Source organism: Thamnophis sirtalis, unplaced genomic scaffold, assembly GCF_051295495.1.
Source record: "Thamnophis sirtalis isolate CommonGarterSnake01/CBP01778 unplaced genomic scaffold, rThaSir2_p1.2 scaffold_8, whole genome shotgun sequence".
NCBI classification, from domain to species: Eukaryota; Metazoa; Chordata; class Lepidosauria; order Squamata; family Natricidae; genus Thamnophis; species Thamnophis sirtalis.
This window is the reverse complement of record NW_028261388.1, coordinates 80185756-80204654: the sequence shown is the minus strand read 5'-3', so window position 1 is coordinate 80204654 and position 18899 is coordinate 80185756. Positions and strand designations below refer to the sequence as shown.

General features: G+C 40.5%; 1 protein-coding gene across 2 annotated transcripts in view; it reads right to left on the bottom strand.

Moving 5' to 3' along the window:
• Positions 1–18899, bottom strand: part of TRIO (trio Rho guanine nucleotide exchange factor) — a 279954-nt gene that overhangs the window by 150915 nt on the left and 110140 nt on the right. For both annotated transcript variants that reach the window (XM_087721977.1, XM_087721979.1), the window contains exons 6-8: positions 14803–14925; positions 8721–8912; positions 2176–2307 (exon numbers count right to left, since the gene is read on the bottom strand). In XM_087721977.1, coding sequence (XP_087578103.1) covers positions 2176–2307; positions 8721–8912; positions 14803–14925 — 447 coding nt within the window. The remainder of the gene's footprint in view (positions 1–2175; positions 2308–8720; positions 8913–14802; positions 14926–18899) is intronic.

The following is an 18899-nucleotide window of genomic DNA, read 5'->3' as shown; positions in this document are numbered from 1 at the left end:
GCTTGGAACAAGTGGCGCTCCAAATTTGAAGCATGTTGTTTCCAAATTCAAAACGCTTCCAAAACGCTCAGAGCAGACTGTTTTGCATTTTAAAAATAAATAAAACAGCAACAAATTCTGAAACACCTCTGGTGAAATGTGATGAATTAAATGTTTTGCAGGAGCCTATGTACAAACATTTAAAAAGAAACCAGAAAGGAAGAAGATTTGCAGCTTGAATTTCTTTCCGATACATTATAAAAACAAAAAACCCTAGAAGGATGCAAATATTGTTACAAGAGTAATTGTCCTCCTTTTTCCTATTAAAAAAGGTGATTGATTTGCATGTTGCCCTGGGCTTTGGTTATCCTAAAGAATGGGCTTTGGTACTTGATTCATTTCATAAGAATGGCCGCTACTTTTTCATAAAATCACAAGAATAAACCTTGACTAATTATCAGTTATGACTTATACATATCTTTCAGCAAAAAGACAGTTGTATCAACACATCCTGATGGGAAATGTTGATTTACTGCTACCAACCGCAGCTCAAAGCTAGAGATAAGGAAAATTTATCTAGCAATGTTATCTACTAACTTAAACTATAGAGTACTGGTTCAGATGCTCATTCCCCCCCCCCCCATTCTTTAAAGGAGATGAGGAACTGCCTTCATAGCACAGTGAGATTAATGTGAGATGTCAAGTTTATATTAATGCAGGATCCCACCACTAATATGAAAATAGAAAAGTGTCCTTGATCTTATTGCAGAGACATTCTGAAATATAAGGTCTGACCAGAGGAAGCTGAAGATTGAAATAATTTTATTTAATCAGAGTCACCAGCATTATAGCAATAGCAGTTAGACTTATATACCGCTTCATAGGGCTTTCAGCCCTCTCTAAGCGGTTTACAGAGTCAGCATATTGCCCCCAACAACAATCCGGGTCCTCATTTTACCCACCTCGGAAGGATGGAAGGCTGAGTCAACCTTGAGCCGGTGAGATTTGAACAGCCGAACTGCCGAACTAGCAGTCAGCTGAAGTAGCCTGCAGTACTGCACTCTAACCACTGCGCCACCTCGGCTCTTTTTATATTTCTTATTATATTTCTATTTGTTGGTGATAATTGGAGGAGCACTAAGCCTGAACTGTTAATATACTGTAAATTGTTGTAAAATAGCCATCGTTTAAAAAATATGATATAATTTCAGCCACTGGATTTAAAGAAAGAAACAGTAGCCGTATAATTTAATGCATGGCAGGAATGTTTTTAATTGTAGTAAAAAAGAGTGAAAAAATAAGATTTCTTGTTATTTAAAAGCTGAGGTGAGAGCATGAGAAATATTTCTAATCCTTTTGGATTATCACCCAAGATTAAGCTGGACAGACAAGTTTTGGCAATGGATCCAAAGTTCTTTTGAGCAAATTTGATAGAGCCACAGTTGTAGTCTATAAATATATGTTGTCAGTGACCAAAGCAGAAACACCAATATCTAGGATATTTTTTCTACAGAGGATGTTTTAAAGAACAACTTGGGGGATAAGATTGTTCTCAAAAGCAGAATCAGTATATCTGAATGCAGTCATGGTGGCTTATTCAACAAACCATTTTAAAATAATGGCTTAGCATAGTAAGTGAACTGAAGAATTGCATCATTTCACACATATTTAATATCTTTTTATTTCAAGAGGTTTACTTAACAGAGAGCTGAAATCAAACTCTACGTCAATTAAATATGATAAAGTGTTTATTATTGCAAACTTAGCACCTTAAGGACAAACATATTCCCATAAGGAACACAATTTGCAGACCTGAAACTTCTTCATCAAATTTCTTAATCTCAGTTGCTTGGCATATGTGACTGATTGCCAGTTTGGTATAAGTTACTCAGGTGCTGGCCTAAAAACTGAAAGAGTGTGGATTCTAGTTCTCTTAGGTATGAAAGCTGGCTGGGTGACTTTTGGCTAATCATTTTTTCTCAGCCTAACCCATTTCAAGTTTTGCTTTCTTCCTCACAAACATGTCAGCGATAAAATGAACTCTGGTCCGCGGAATCTTGTGCAAAAGTAAAATAATAAAAGTTATTATTTTTTTCCGGAGAACCTATTTTTATTGTTTTTGCTAAATGCATTGTATATTTTTTTTTTAATATAGCCAACGTTGTACTTGCAAGCAGGAAAGAGAATATCACCTACCTCAGAGTATGCCAGGGTAATATGCTCATATATTCCTTGGTGATGGTGAATAGCATCCTCCAAATCTTGAAGTTCTGAGGGAAGCTCGACTTCACCACAGGCTTTACACCATGAATCCACGTTACTCATGTACTAGAAGGAGGGGGAAAAAAAATCTTATTCACTACAAGCACTCCCACTAAGAACCAACACAAAAGTTATCGGAGCAAGCATGTTTGGTTAGCAAATGAGCTCTTAATTTCTAACTAAAAAGCAGACAGTTTTTCAGCTGCTAATATAATTTTGAGTTCATTTCCACTCCGGCTTCCCTAAAACATAAAAATAGTTAGGTTTCAAAAGAATTTACCAATTTATCATTTCACTATACTTTGCAAAACAAGAGACGGTTGTTAAAAAGAAAACAAACACTTTAGTAACATGAGAATTCTTTGTTAACTATGGAGTGGCTTGGAAGAGGAAACAAACACATATGGAAACATTAAAACAATCTGAAGCCAAACCTCAATTCACATGCAAAAGAATTCCAAATGCATCCAAAAAAGTTCAGCTGCAATCTCTTGGCACCAGAAAATCAGATCAAATCCATTTGTTTCTATCATCTCCATCATCAATATTGTACACACTCAACGAGAGACATTGCATTAATATAATAACTTGCAATTCGTGGACTGTTTTTCTTGTTTGTGTGGAGAAAGTACACAATTAAGTAGCCAATCATACAATTAATGAGGTTAATTCGTTTAATCCGAGCAGACTATATTCTAGTTTTATTTCTCCAGGAATAGCTTTTATACAGAAAAAAAAAGCCAAATAAAAACTCTTATTTTAATACATATCCCGCACAATTCAGCGGCATTTTGAGGAAATGAACCCACCTTCCTGTTTTAAGGTGGATGAAGGAGAGCTATGTTTTGCTCAACAATTTCTGTACTATTTATATGTGCCTCAGCGATACAATGATACTCAAAACGATAACATCTTTTAAATGGTGTTGACTCTTGGGGAAAGTAGAAAGTGTCTCCTTGTCTTAATTGGCAGAAGCTTTATCAGTTTTTATTAATCAAAATCCAGGTTTTTAAGAAGAGATTGGACAACCATTTGCCTGAAATGGTGTAGGGTTTCCTGCTTGAGCAAGGAGTTGGCCTAGAAGATCTCCAAGGTCCTTCCAACTCTGTTATTCTACTCAAAAATAAACTCACCTCAGTGACAAAGCCACAGGAAGCAAACACAACTGGTAAATCATTGACAGATGATATGAATGTACAGATGCTGTTGTACATATAGATGAAGTCATCTAGACCAGTATGTATTGTTTCAGGTAGGGTTCTTGTCCAATTGTAGGGGGATACTAGATATTAAATTTTCTATATACAAGCACATATTTAGCATGTGGAATTCTTCACATTTCGCTAATCCCTTTGTAATAGGGCAAACTTAGCAATAGCAATAGCAGTTAGACTTATATACCGCTTCATAAGGCTTTCAGCCCTCTCTAAGCGGTTTACAGAGTCAGCATATCGCCCCCAGAGTCTGGGTCCTCATTTCACCCACCTCGGAAGGATGGAAGGCTGAGTCAACCTTGAGCCGGTGAGATTAGAACCGCTGAACTGCAGATAACAGTCAGCTGAAGTGGCCTGCAGTACTGCACCCTAACCACTGCCCCACCTCGGCTCAAACTTATTACCTCCCTGTAGCAAACCCAGACACGTGCTACCTGAATTCATGACTTTTTGCATCAACTCAGCCTTAGTGTTCTTACTTTGCAAACCAGCAATCTGCAGTTTTCGTGGCTGCCATTAAATCAGTTCTCAAGGCAAAAGACAGTGACCTGTTTAAAGTGCTCAAATCAAAAACAGATCATCTGCTAATGTGGAAGAAATGTTTCCCAGCTATATCGCTATTCATCGCAGGCCCTTGATATGAAATGTAATTTAAGCAGGTGGCAATTTCATTCTAATATGAGAAAATCTAGGGTTTTTTTTCCCACACAAGCCTTGGAAAATACAATTTTCATTGGATTGGATCCATGAAGTCAAATGATTTTTCCCAAAATAATCAGCTTCCCTGCCAACCTATCATAGAGCTGTTTGCTTAAATGAAAGAAAAGACAGTAATGTCAAAGGAAGTTGTTATAAAGAACAGCAGAGCTGAATTCTTAACCATTAGAAAACCCCAATTACACTAGAGAGTTGATTTTAGTGTGTGTATATGTAGTGTATGATTAGCAGGAAGCAGGGGCCCTGGTTTGGCTGTTCAAAGTATGTCTGAGATTCAATCAAGTTGCCAGGGAAATGTTTCTCTGCTTGATAATGAGGAATAGCAGCAGTCTAGAAAGAGATAATTTGTGTGTGTGTGTGTTGTGCCATAAGCAAGCAAAGGAAGTCCCTAAGATTCCAAGCCTGATCCTTCATTACCCAAAACCACTTATCAGAAAACCTTATCAAACTTTCAGTATAGTCTTAACTTCCTTCCCTATAAGTCTAACTGCTATTGCTATTGCTATTGCTATTGCACCATCAAAACGCTGAACAATTGCTGAATGAATGGTCATAACTCAAGGACCTGAATTATGAAAAGAATATTGTTGTTTGTGGTGTTTAGGTCATTTCAACAAATTACTATTAGCAGTTTCATCTTTATAGGAATACTTTGGGAGATTTTTGAATATATTTTAGTGGACGTGTCAATCTTTAAGTCAATTTAAATGTCCCTGTTGTGGTGGGTAATGGGTTTGTGAAAAGACACCGTTAGCCAATTTGGTTCACCGACAAATGCGCGCACGACAAAAGCGCGCCGACAAAAGCACGGCGAGAAAACCACGACGTCAAAATCGCACCCACAACAGCGCGCCGACAAAAGCGTGCATTCAACAAACAACGCAAAAACAACATAATAACCCTAACCCTAACCCTGAACCTAACCCTAACCCTTACCTTAACCCTAATCAAAATTTTGTTGGCGCGCTATTGTCGGCGTGATTTTGACGTCACGGTTTTCTCGCCACGGTTTTCTCACCGCGCTTGTCATGCGCGCATTTGTTGGGTCACGAGCGAATTTGGGGTAATTTACCAAGGTTTGGAAATCACTTTCCTATGTGACAGTGTACAAGTCCTGATTGTCCCAATATGACCTCCAATTTAGGGCACATGTACCAGGTAAGAAAGTTATGCCCCATGAATATTTATATCTAGTTATACGTCACATTTAAAAACTGCCCAACTTTGTCACAGAGTCTCTGGTAAGTGTATACTTTTGGACTACAGTTCCCATCATGAGTACTCCACACACATTGTGACTAAAGAAGGCTGGCACCAGGAATTATATGATACTGTATTTTCTGGGGGGGCAAGGATAGTTGATGCGCCAAATATAGCCTCTCAACTATCAAACGACAACCCGGCCTTCACGTGGTGCCCCCTGTTCCCACCAATCGGGCTCTGTCGACCCTTGGGACTGGCGTCCCCTTGGGTATATCCAGCCGAAACAGCTTCCATGGATCACCATAAATTTCCATGGAAGTCGCCTATACCCACGTTGGGTGAAGAGGCGTCGAGTGAGTGAGTGAGTGTATTTTCTGTACTTCTGGATGGTTCACCGACAAATGCGCGCCCGACAAATGCACGCCGACAAAACCGCACCAGCATCAACAAACAACAAAGCGGGACACGAAAACAATGTTATAACCCTAACCCTAATCACCCTTTTGTGGGCGCGCTTTTGTGAGCGCGCTTTTGTTGGGCACGCATTTGTCGGGTCACGCTTCTGGACAACTGGAGCAAGCAACTGGAAACAGTATACCAGTGATTTAAGAAAATAGAGCTGAACACAGGTCTCCCATTTCCCTCAATAAAAATAGTCCAAGTAGTGCTCCAACAATAGAAACAATATTATAGATCACACAGGCAAGTTTATAAGTGAACACTATATAGCATTAAGGAAGTCACATTCTAGTTATGGAGATAGGCTACTCAGCGGCATGAGCTTAAGCTTCGATGCCAGTTTCTCTCCAGATTAGGTTTTTAAGGTCATTGGAAGCAACACATAACTGTTACCTAACAAAAAGAACAGCTAAGAACCAGAGTGAAATATTTGCCTTGGATGAAATATTTAATTTTGGTTTTAAATTCTAAGACCTCAATTTTCATATGGATCCTTTATTACTTTTTTGAAATGTTTGTTGAGGTCATGCGCACATGACAAAAGCAGGCTGACAAAACCGCGGCGAGACAACCGCGACGTCAAAATCACGCCGACAACAGCGCGCCGACAACAGCGCGCCGACAAAAGCATGATTAGGGTTAAGGTAAGGGTTAGGTTCAGGGTTAGGGTTGTTACGTTGTTTTCGCGTTGTTTGTTGAATGTGAAATCATTGTTGAGGTCCAGCCCCGACTGAAATGAATGTATTTGTGTCGTTTTAACTTGTCTTATTTTTATTTTATTTTATTTTCTCTTCTGTAAGCCGCCCGGAGTCCTTCGGGATTGGGCGGCCTATAAATAAAATTAAACCTTCAACCTTAAATAGGGGAGATTGCTTAAGCATTATAAATGTTACTAATTATGGAAAACGAATCTGCACAAAGCATTCTTTTATCCCTTTGTACTCATCCACAGCTCAATTCTGAGACCCTTTACAATATATACCTTGAGTATGAAACTATGAGAATTCATAGCTACAGACCTTAAATAATCCTTAAAGGAGGTACAGACAATCTTACCTCAAGATCCCATTTTTCAGGCCTTTCCTTGCTAGAAGCTTTAAAGAAAAGAAGATTTCAGCAGACCCTGATTCCTTTTTCTTGTGCAATTTTTATAGGAGGAAGCAAGTAAATCATGACGGGAGTTTCCTCGTCTCTTCTTGCGAAAATAAAGTGCCGTTTTTAAAAGTAGCGAAACCACAATGATGGCTTTTTTTTTTTCTTTTTTTGCTGCCCAAGGCGAGATCTGGGAGGGTGGATCCCAGATCACAGCTGCGTATAACTTTAAGTGATTCATCAGCTGAAAGGAGTCTCCTCTCCTCTCCATGCCTCTGCAAGCCAAATATACAAGCTGGTCCCTTGATTCGAACTAGGATGGAGAACATTTTGGCAGCCAGGGGGCCTTGTCTAACATTTATAGGAGAATCTTAGGGTCAGAGCAGATTAAGTGAGATACCAAGTATGCAAGACTCATGCTTTTCTTTTCAACATTTGAGGGAATATTCATTTGTGTTTCTGAAAAATCTGTTTAAAGGATTAGAAATATGGTTTGCACGTGACTTCTGTAGTTGGCATATGTCTCAAAATAGCAGGAAACTGCCATTTTTGACAACTGCAATCAGCATTTTAGTAAAAGAATTCAGATGATTTAGAGCAGGGGTGTGTCAAAACTGACAGCCTGTGGAATGGAGGCTTCACATGCAGGCCACGCCCACTCCAGCTCTGCAATGGGGAAGAAACAATTGTGACAGCAATGCAGTGGTGGGTTTCAAAAATTGTTCGAACCTACTCTGTGGGTGTGGCCTCCTTTGTGGGAGTGGCTTGCCGCCCATGTGACCAGATGGGAGTGGCTTGCCACTCATGTGACCGGATATGAACATGCCGACAACACTTGTCAGAACCACCTCAAATTACCTCACACACAGCACTGGCATGCATAAGAATATTTATTTTATTTTATTATTTTATTATTTTATTATTTTATTATTTTATTATTTTATTATTTTATTATTTTATTATTTTATTATTTTATTATTTTATTATATTATTATTTTATTATTATTTTATTATTTTATTATTTTATTATTTTATTATTATTTTATTATTTTATTTTTATTTATTTATTTATTTATTTAAAGCTTTTATATGCCGCCCAATCCCAAAGGACTCCGGGCGGTTTACAAAGAAAACATAAAAAACATAAAAACAATACAATTTAAAACAACAGTCATCCCTCATAAATTCATTCTAGTTGGGGCCCGACCTCAACAGTGAGGTCAACAGCCCCAGGCCTGCCGGAACAGCCAAGTTTTTACGGCTTTCCTGAAGGCCATCAGAGTCGGTATGGTCCGGATTTCCGGGGGGGGGGGGGGGGCTGGTTCCAAATATGATGTAAGCTTGTTTCTTAAAAGGCATTTTTGGTTTGCATTAAAACAACTTCAACACACGCAATGTTCTGATTGCACCACAAACGCAGTAGTCTTCCTTACCTTTCACAGAGGCACTGAGTTTTATAAATAGGAGCATGATAGTGTAGAATAATCATATCCAAGGACCAGTGGTGGGTTTCAAAAAAATTTGGAACCTCTTCTGTAGGTGTGGCCTGCTTTCCGGGTCCACTGGTGGAACCTCTTCTAACCGGTTCGGTGGATTTGACGAACCGGTTCTACTGAATAGGTGCGAACTGGTAGGAACCCACCTCTGCAGCAATGTGACACCACAAGTTTGATATCCGTGCTCTATGGTGCATCAGAATTTCAGAATTGTCTACTCTTGTCCTAAGCCAATTATAAGATTAAATGATACCTTAGAAAACCAACAGACATCCTTTGATCTTGCAGAATGACTGACCTGTTCAGACTTCTGATGGAAAATAGCCGACATATCCAGCAAGGTGCTGCGTTCATCCAAGGCTGCAGCAAATGCCTTCCATTCCTGTTCCAACTGGTTGGCAATCTGCTTGATTTGTTGTGAAGCATAGTGACCGGACTCCACCAAACGATTGGCTACCGACATTATGCGATTGATGTTCACGTACACATTCTGTTAAAAAAAAAAAAAAACAGGAGGCGGAAAAGATTACTAAGGAGACTAAACTTGATGGTTTGACTTAAAAACCAGCATCAGTCAAGATGAAAAGCTTTCTGCTAATATTCTTACAGTAGGCACCTTGTGTAAGTGTCAGAGGTCTGCATGAAGAGAAATTCTCCGGTTATTATTTAGGGGGCAAAAAAGTACACTTTCAGTATGTTGAATTGAAAATGTAGAATATTGCGTTTCTGTAAACACTATTCTAAAGCTAGACTTCTTTGCAAGCTCTGACTCAATATCTACAGGGCCTTCAGTACCTTATCCCTGAGATAGATAGATAGATAGATAGATAGATAGATAGATAGATAGATAGATAGATAGATAGATAGATAGATAGATAGATAGATAGATAGATAGATAGAGAGACAGACAGACAGACAGACAGGTGTGTGTGTGTGTGTGTTGCATTTGTGCTGATAAATAAATAAAGGGAGACTAGTATAGATCTATTTCAAGCTATTTAGCTCTCATCAGCTAGCCATACCCTTACTGGGATTTGAACCTGTGCTGTATTTATCAGCACAAATGCAACACAAATGTAAGAAAGGCAACAGTAAAAATAATGGCTTTCTGTCGTGATGGTCTCTTGTGACGAGCCGATAGACAGAGAAAGGAAGCAGTCTGCTTCCTCCCATATTTGGGCATACCAGGGGTTGTGACACTAAATACATACCTATTTCCCTGGCTCAGCTGATAAAGGAGGAGAACCTCGTGGCTTAGTGGTTAACACAACTGCCTAATATGTAATACAGCCCAGGTTCGAATCCCAGTAAGGGTATGGCTAGCTGATGAGAGCTAAATAGCTTGAAATATATCTATACTAGTCTCCCTTTATTTATTTAACAGCACAAATACAACACAAATGTAACAAAGGCAACAGTAAAAATAATGGCTTTCTGTCGTGATGGTCTCTTGTGACGAGCCGATAGACAGAGAAAGGAAGCAGTATGCTTCCTCCCATATTTGGGCATACCAGGGGTTGTGATACTAAATACATACCTATTTCCCTGGCTCAGCTGATAAAGGAGGAGAACCTTGTGGCTTAGTGGTTAACACATCTGCCTAATATGTAATACAGCCCAGGTTCGAATCCCAGTAAGGGTATGGCTAGCTGATGAGAGCTAAATAGCTTGAAATAGATCGATACTAGTCTCCCTTTATTTATTTATCAGCACAAATACAACACAAATGTAACAAAGGCAACAGTAAAAATAATGGCTTTCTGTTGTGATGGTCTCTTGTGACGAGCCAATAGACAGAGAAAGGAAGCAGTATGCTTCCTCCAATATTTGGGCATACCAGGGGTTGTGACACTAAATACATACGTACGTACGTACATACGTACGTACATACATAGATAGATATATACATATTTTACTATAAGCAAAATAAACAAGATGGGGAATACAAAGAACACAAATATGGTCAATATAAACCATATTTGTTAAAAAAAACCAAGGAACCATTGTTGGTGAAAGCTCTGGAACCAAATGCATAATACTAGGAACAACCATATAAAAAATACTCCCCTATGGGGAAAAAAGGAAATCATGATATATTTTTTTACATGCATAAGAAAGCATTAATTGACAGCTCTGGTTGCAGGCTGAAATAAAATGGGCAAGAAACTATTTAGGGCCAAGCAGAAAGGAAATCGTAAGAAAAATATAGTATATTATCCTTTGATACGAGCCAGCACTTCCTCTTTCACTCTCTTCACCTTTACTATATTTTGTGTCTAAATAAACGGTATGATTACATTGAATTAGATATGCAAAATTCTAAAATTTAAATTGCAATGATAAAACATGACATCCTGGACTCCGAACAGGCACCCGCTGCCTAACACCCAATATTTCTGATAACTCCTTGGGTATCTGACAAATGTTCTGTTCCTCAGAATTTTTATATTACATGCTGCCAAAGTAAAGCTTCTCCAGGTTTATTTTGTTTTTATCTTGATTATCAAATCATCTCAACTTACACTGGCTTATAACAACCTGCTAAAATGCAGTAAGTTTACCTCTGTAACGCAATATAATATACCACCGTACTTTCCGAGAAAGAACATTTTGCTGGAGGACGACAAGATGCAGCATTCTGATAAAGGGGTGCTTTGTAACTTCTGAGAATTTATTTTGTGAAAGGGCGAGCTTTCCCTTCCCAAAGGCCACATGGAAAGTGAACTTGCACATATTTTCAGATTATAACATTACTCATTAGGCTAAAAGATTGGGAAACTCTGAGACACACTGGTCTAACTGAAATACAGAAAGTTATTGCAATTATCTGATGTGATAAAGCTTCTTATCTTTTATTTTGAATGACTAGGCAGCCAACATTGTACATATGGCGCTGATCCTTAAATCGTAAGAAAACATCATTAAACTTGTCCCCAAAGTTGTTGTTTGTTTGTTGTTTGTTTAGTTTATTTATATGCCGCCCTTTTCCCTGGGGGGACTCAGGGCGGCTTACAACTCGAAAAAGGGGGGGGGAAACAAACAATTAACACATAAGACAGTACATCATTACTATTCGGGTGGGTTACGGTCTTTAACCCCAGGCCTGGCGGGATAGCCAGATTTTGAGGGCTGTGCGGAAGGTCTGGAGGGTGGTGAGGGTACGAATCTCCACGGGGAGATCGTTCCATAGGGTCGGAGCTGCCACTGAGAAGGCTCTCCTCCGCGTGGTTGCCAGTCGACATTGACCGGCAGATGGAACTCGGAGGGGGCCTAATCTATGAGATCTAATTGGTCGAGTGGAGGTGATTGGCAGTAGGCGGTCTCTCAAGTACCCAGATCCACTACCATGAAGGGCTTTGTAGGTGACAAGTAGCACCTTGAAGCGTACCCGGAGATCGACAGGTAGCCAGTGCAGCTCGCGGAGGATAGGTGTTATGTGGGTGAAACGAGGTGCACCCACAATCGCTCGCGCGGCCGCATTCTGGACTAGCTTTAGGACTCTCTACTTGATTCTGGAAAAGCAAAGACAAATGCCAATTTTTTTGTGCCAATGCCATTTCCAACTCATCACCACTTACTTTTAAGGAGCAATAGAAAAACTGAGCCATAATTTGAGATTAGCCAGAGCAAATTAAGGGGAAGGCAAACCCTGAATATACTGCACTTTTGAACTGATGTAAACAACTGATGTCAATAATGGACATTTTGTTTAAAATGCTCCTTCGAGGTTGTTTAAGATGCATAAAAGCTGCTTAATTGATTACAGGGTAATTTTAGAAAACAAAAAAAATCTGAATTTCTGGTCTGGGTGGGGAGAGACTTCAAGAAAAGAACTGAAGTTTAGACACTGGCTTTCCAGTTCAAGTATATTTTTGACCTGACCTCATTTGCTTTCGAATTGGATGACAGATTTCATTTTCACAGTACCACAAAATGAAGCTCATCATTCTATAATCTGATTAAGCACACATCTTTCCAATGCTAAGAGAAAAATGCAGAAGCGTGTCAATGGAAAAACCATTTTTTTAAAAAAATTAAGTATAAAGTTCTGCTTTCTACAAAGTGGGAATGGTCATCCTGAAAGAACTACAGCTTTGAAAGGGATTTTCATTCTTGGTGTGTTTATTCAGCCTAGAGGTGCCTGCTTCAGTAACATGACCCTGCTCGCCATAAATAAGGAAGAGCTGTACCTAAATTAACAGGAACAGAGAAACAAATTTTGTTCCAGAAAAGGAACACTACAGGTTGTGTTGTCCGCTGGGACAGATGTGACTGATACATCTGTTAGTATGTCAGTATTAAACAAATCTTCATTTAGGTTAAGTTTCTACTTTTCTCGAAGAAAAGGTTTAACCATTTTTGAAGGCTCCCTTTCACGAGTGGCATATTGCAAACTGCCTGGATTAGTAGTGATCAATCTAAATTTAAATGTGGCTTCATGTGAATAAAACATTAAGGAAAACATAACGTTCTACACTAAAGGCTAAACTTCCATGTTTTCTTCTTAGAAAAGAAGTTCTGATGCAGGGGTGGGTTTCAACCGGTTCGCGGCGGTATAGGTGTAATTTAAAAGAGTCCTATAAAATATCCAAATAATAATATCTTGGGTGGGTCTCCACTTTATAATCTTTTAAAGCTTTGATACAAGCCAGGGGTGGGTTTCAACCGGTTCGCGGCGGTCCCCGCGAACCGGTTGGTCGGCGAACCCGGAAGTAAGTAACTTCCGGGAACGGCGAAGGGCCCGCCCACCCACGCTCCTTACCGGTCTTTGAAGGCTTCTGCGCTTCCACGCAGGTGTATGGCACATACAGCGCCTGTGCAATTCTCTGCGAGCAGCTGGATGGCACATACAGCGCCTGCGCGAGTCTCCGCGAGCAGCTGGAGCATCATGCAGGCGCTAAGACGCATGCGTGAACTGCGCGCGTGCACGAGGACGCCGCTGGCCCCGTTCCAACCGAACCGGTTGTAACGGGATTAGCAACCCACCCCTGTTCTGATGATGTTACTTAATTAGGTAATGAATCATCTACAAGCAAAAAAACAAAGCTCAAGGGAGCACCAAGGACTCCACAATTCAACCCTGAGCTACATAAATTCACTTCTATTTTAACTAAGGAAAACCCAAACAGAGCTCTTGATAAGTAGCCCTAAAGAAGTTCAAAACTGCTGTCAAAATAAGTCCCTTCCAAAACTGCAGAAGTTCAAAACTGCTGTCAAAACAGGTCACATCCAAACTGTAGATCCCAGGGAAAGTCGTGCCCAGGAGAAACGAGCCACGGCTTAAAAGTTGAATAAATCCAAGCGTTTGTTTTATTAATGCATTTCCATTTCAAAACCCCTTTTAAGAACTGTCAATTAAGTGCTAGGTCCATGCAGTCATCAAGCTTGAAAAGTATTTTATTTTTCCCTTTGGGAATTCTACGAGTTACCTATTCCCTTCCAAACTGTATAGCATCTGATTCTGTGTGTGTGTTTGTGACAGAAAAGACAAGACAGCCACCTGCACACTGCGCAGTACTTTTAAATATTACCTCAATTTTTTGGAACAGCAGTGTCTAGAAGTTTTATATATTTAGATGTTGTAGCCCAGCAGGAGCCGTTGGAGCTGCCACCAGACTCCGACAGCGAGGGGCCCTATGAGTCGGCTCTGGAGGATGTGGAGGACCCTGGACAGGGTTCCGACTCCAAGCAGGGCGCAGAGAGGCTGGTTGGCCACCAGGAGGCGCCTGAGCCTTGGATCAGTGGGGAGGAGACAAGGGAGAGTGAGTCGGATGCCAACAGTGAGTTGTTCCTGGATGCCCGGCACCGAAGAGCTAATAGGAGTCAGGAGCAGTTGCGCAATTACAGGAGGTAATTGCGCTCAGCTGGTGGTCATTAGGCTCCTCTCCAGACTATAATAAGGACTGCTTGTGCATACACCCCTCTTGCAGAAGTCAATGCAGGAACTAATGTTGGACAACAGAATTGTGAGCTTGGCAGGCTGGATTGCTGCCAAGCCTTATCTGTGTTGGATTGCTGCCCAAGCTTGTCTGTGCCGGTTTGCTGCCAAGGACCTGTCTGTCTGTTAATAAATTCTGGAAAGTATCTTTGACTCGGACTGTGTTGGTGTGGGAAGAGGGGGGTCAGAACATTTAGATATGCACACACACACAAACAAAGATTCTTCCATTAAATTCTTCTTTACATTTGTGTGTTACCTAAACGAGCAAGCTATGTTCTTCTCAATCTCTCTTCTCTCCTATTTATTTACACTAGATTCTCCTCCAGGCTTCCCATTACCCTGCTTTCAGTGGGGATCAGAAACCAAGGCTGTGTATTCTTCGGTATTAAAAAGAACAAGGTGTATCAAAAAAGATGAAGTGCTCTTGCAAAATTCTTACCATACAGTTCATAGCAAAATGGTTGTGCTGGGTCTGGAGTTCCATAGCATGTGGGTGGCTGGCTCCAATTTCTGTGTAGCTGTTCAAAAACAGGCCTTTATTGTGTGTGATCCAGTCAAACATCTAAAGAAAGCAAAAAAAGTGGTTAGAGGCTTAAAACATTTGCCTATTATCATATAAATCAGGAGTCTCCAACTTGGCAGCTTTAAGACTTGTGGACTTCAACTCCCAGAATCCCCCCTCCACCGCCAGCTATGCTAGCTGAGGAATTCTGGGAGTTGAAGTCCACAAGTCTTAAAATTGGCTCTTTTAGTTTCTCAATATACCTTAAATACTAACCCAAAGATAAATGGCTAGCTAGGCAAAAAGAAATTGATAAAAGACAGTGAGACATGCCATGACTCCTTTTGAAAAGATGAAATGAGTATAAGGAACACTACTCCAAAAGACACGACGTCTGTCAAATGCAAAATTTGTTGAAACACCCACTGAAAAAATCGATGTACCAATGAAGCAAGATAGAATAATCAACCTGCGTGGCACGACAAAACCGCGCTCGTCAAAATAGCGGTGATAAAACCGCGTCGCTAAAGCTGCGACGTCATCACCACGCGTCATCACCGCCGTGACAACAGCGCGGCAACAGAAGGGCACTTTAAAACAGCGCGGCAGCAGAAAGCCAATTTAAATTAAGGTAAGGGTTAGGATTAGGTTTAGGGGTTTGCTTTAGGGTTAGGTTTAGGTTTAGGGTTAGGTTTAGGGTTAGGTTTAGGGTGCTTTGGAAGGCACGGATTTGCCCTCCGCCCTTATGTCAGCGCAGTAAGGTTGCATTTGCTTTAGCGATTCGGACGGCGCGGATTAGCACTCACGCTTATGTCTCTGCGGATAAGGGCTTCGCGGTATTGTGGTGGAACCATCAACCTGTGCCTTATATTCTATATTGTTTAGATGAAAATATGCTTGTATATTTTACAATATACAATATTATTGTATGCTCTCCAAAATGTGTTTTGGCTGATCCCGGCTCCCTCCAAGGGATTAGATAAGATTTCAACAGATGAATAAGCTGAAAAGGTGACTATTGAATGCAAATAGGAAATTTCATTCATAAGGACGTGGCAGCATACCAACACGCACTAACAAATTAAAGAGTATTATCAACCAATGTGATCGTATCAATCAGCTCCAATTTCAGCTCTATTTCTGACAGTTCAGAGTTTTTGAACTATGTTCAAAATTAACCCCGGGCAGAAGTTGCCAGAGCTGATAGCCGATGTCAAGATATTCCTGTTTGGAAAGGACCCAAACTGGTACTTCACCCTAAGTAGACTGGACGCCATCAAAGCCATCTATGACACCAGTGCCAGATCTAGAAATACCCTCAGTTCACTATTTTAAGAATAGCACAATCTTTTTCAGAACCGACCAAATGTGGTCCATGTGAGCAGATGTGCCATTCACCAAGCACACCTCATTCTTCCGTGACCCGTCAAAACCGCGGTCCACAAAAGCGCGATCGACAAAAGCGCACATTTGACGTCATCACAGCGCGACGAAAAAAATTAAAAATTGAAATAAAAATAAAATTAAAGCAAGCCGATTCACATAAAGGTAAGGGTTAGGTTTAGGGTTAGGTTAAGGGTTAGGGTTAGGTTTAGAGCGTTAGGGTTACGTTTAGCATTAGGTTAAGGGTTAGCGTTAGGTTTAGCGTTAGGTTAAGGGTTAGGGTTAGGGTTAGATTTAGGGTTAGGTTTAGGGTTAGGTTTGGGGGAGTTAGGATAAGGTTTTCGCTTTATTTTTACATTTTTCTATCACAGCGCAATGTTTTCGTCGCGCTGTGATGACGTCGAATGCGCGCTTTCGTCGACCGCGATTTTGTCGTCCACGGTTTTGTGGTGGAACCCATTCTTCTGGGGAGAGAATGTCATTCATTGGTCTTCATTGCTGTGTTGATCCACTGATTTGAGGTATTGATTGATGCACCTTTTAGGTGGAAAAGTGAGGTAAAGCTGAATATCAACTGTGTATTCTTAACTAAGTTCACTGTTGTGACTCAGCAGAAGTTTGCTGTGAGTTGAGTCGGGATGCAGGAATAACAATGCAGCTGGGGCTCGTTAGTGTCATCTTCTGGAGATAAAAGGACTGATGGTGCCACGCCCTGGTGGCAGAAGTGCTCATCAATTTAATTTACTTCATGCTATACTTGAGATCTTAGAAGTGAGAATATCAATCACTGTGAAGTTTTGACATGGTTATTTGAAATTTGGGGAAGGAGAGTTTAACCATCTAACTACAACTCATTTTTTTTTAAAGTGCACTTATTCATTAGCTAATGAATGCTTGTTTGTTTTCTTAGCAGCTATTTAGTTAAGATGTATAGGAGGTATAGGTGTAATTTAAGAGAGTCCTATAAAATATCCAAATAATAATATCTTGGGTGGGTCTCTGCTTTATAATCTTTTAAAGTAATAGCAATAGCAGTAGACTTATATACCGCTTCATAGGGCTTTCAGCCCTCTCTAAGCGGTTTACAGAGAGTCAGCATATTGCCCCCAACAATCTGGGTCCTCATTTTACCCACCTCGGAAGGATGGAAGGCTGAGTCAACCCTGAGCCGGTGAGATTTGAACCGCTGAACTGCTGATCTAGCAGTAGCCTGCAGTGCTGCATTTAACCACTGCGCCACCTTGGCTCCTACGTAAGTAACTTCCGGGAATGGCGAAGGGCCCACCCGCCCGCCCTCCTTACCGGTCTCTGAAGGCTTCTGCGCTTCCACGCAGGCGCATGGCACCTACAGCGCCTCCGCAATTCTCCGTGAGCAGCTGGAGCATCGCGCAGGCGCTAAGACGCATGCGTGAACTGCGGGCGTGCACGAGGACGCCGCCGGCCCCGTTCCAACCGAACTGGTTGGAACGGGATTAGCAACCCACCCCTGATACAAGCCCATGTGTTATCTCTGTTGCTACAATAAACAAACACAAATGCTCTCCAATGCAATGTACTGTAGTCCAATTTGTCTGTCTTATCATCTCCCTAGATATAAGCAAAGTAATCAAGAAAACTTCTGTAAAACCAAGATGCCCGAAACAGCTCTGAGCTTGAATGTGTATAATAAGGCCAGCTGCCCAGATGCCTTTACTTTAATAGGAAAGATTAAGCAGGAAATCCCAGCAGATCCAAATATTGATTCAAATGTACAGTAAGTTAAAACTCTTGTTGTAATCAAAAACAGTTCAATGTGAGCTACAGCTTCTCTAAAAGCACCAAATGCAGAATGTCTTATGGAATAAACATTCATAGACCAGTCTACTTCATTATAATAACGATAATCAGACATAGCAAACCTGAAATGTAAATACAACCATATTCACATGTTTCTGCTTAGAATAAAAACCCCAAATGTACGTTGCGTTCTAACAACATTCTTTTCACTTGTTTAATTCTCCAGGGTATCCAGCTACAGAAGGAAAATGAGGTTGGAATTTATTCCAACTCATGTTTATCATCTCCTGTTGTCACTGGCAAAAAGGATGAATCAATCGTATGTATGGGATGCTGGATCAATGTATTTTCCATGCAGGAAATCTGTCCCCCGTGTTAGGATATAAATTAGATAAAATCTATCCAGATCTTCTCAGCTACTCAACCCTCTAAACAGAAAACACCATATATATTTTTTGAATATCTATAAAAATGAAATCCAAAAAAATGGAATATTTTAAAGCATGGCTAAAAACAGGGGCATGCACAACATTCCAAATCAAACTGTTTCCAAATTCAGAACTTCCTATTTCTTATTTATTTTATTTACGTTTCAAGTACGAGGAACCTTTTTTGTGTGAAACAGCTGGTTTCCAGCACTCTGGAAGTGTTCCTAGCTCACATCAGAGTACTCCATGCTCATAGGTGTCTCAAATTACTTGGAATGGCTGTTTCCCACTCCAAGCAAAGCACTTTGCACTTAAAAGCTGGATACTTCACATTAAAAAAGGTTCCGTGTTTTTCATAGCCTTAGTTGCTACGTTTCCTCCAATTCCCCCCTTTCCCCATTATTAGCTAATGCTATGAGACAGACTCTATTTCTCAAGAAATGAGGT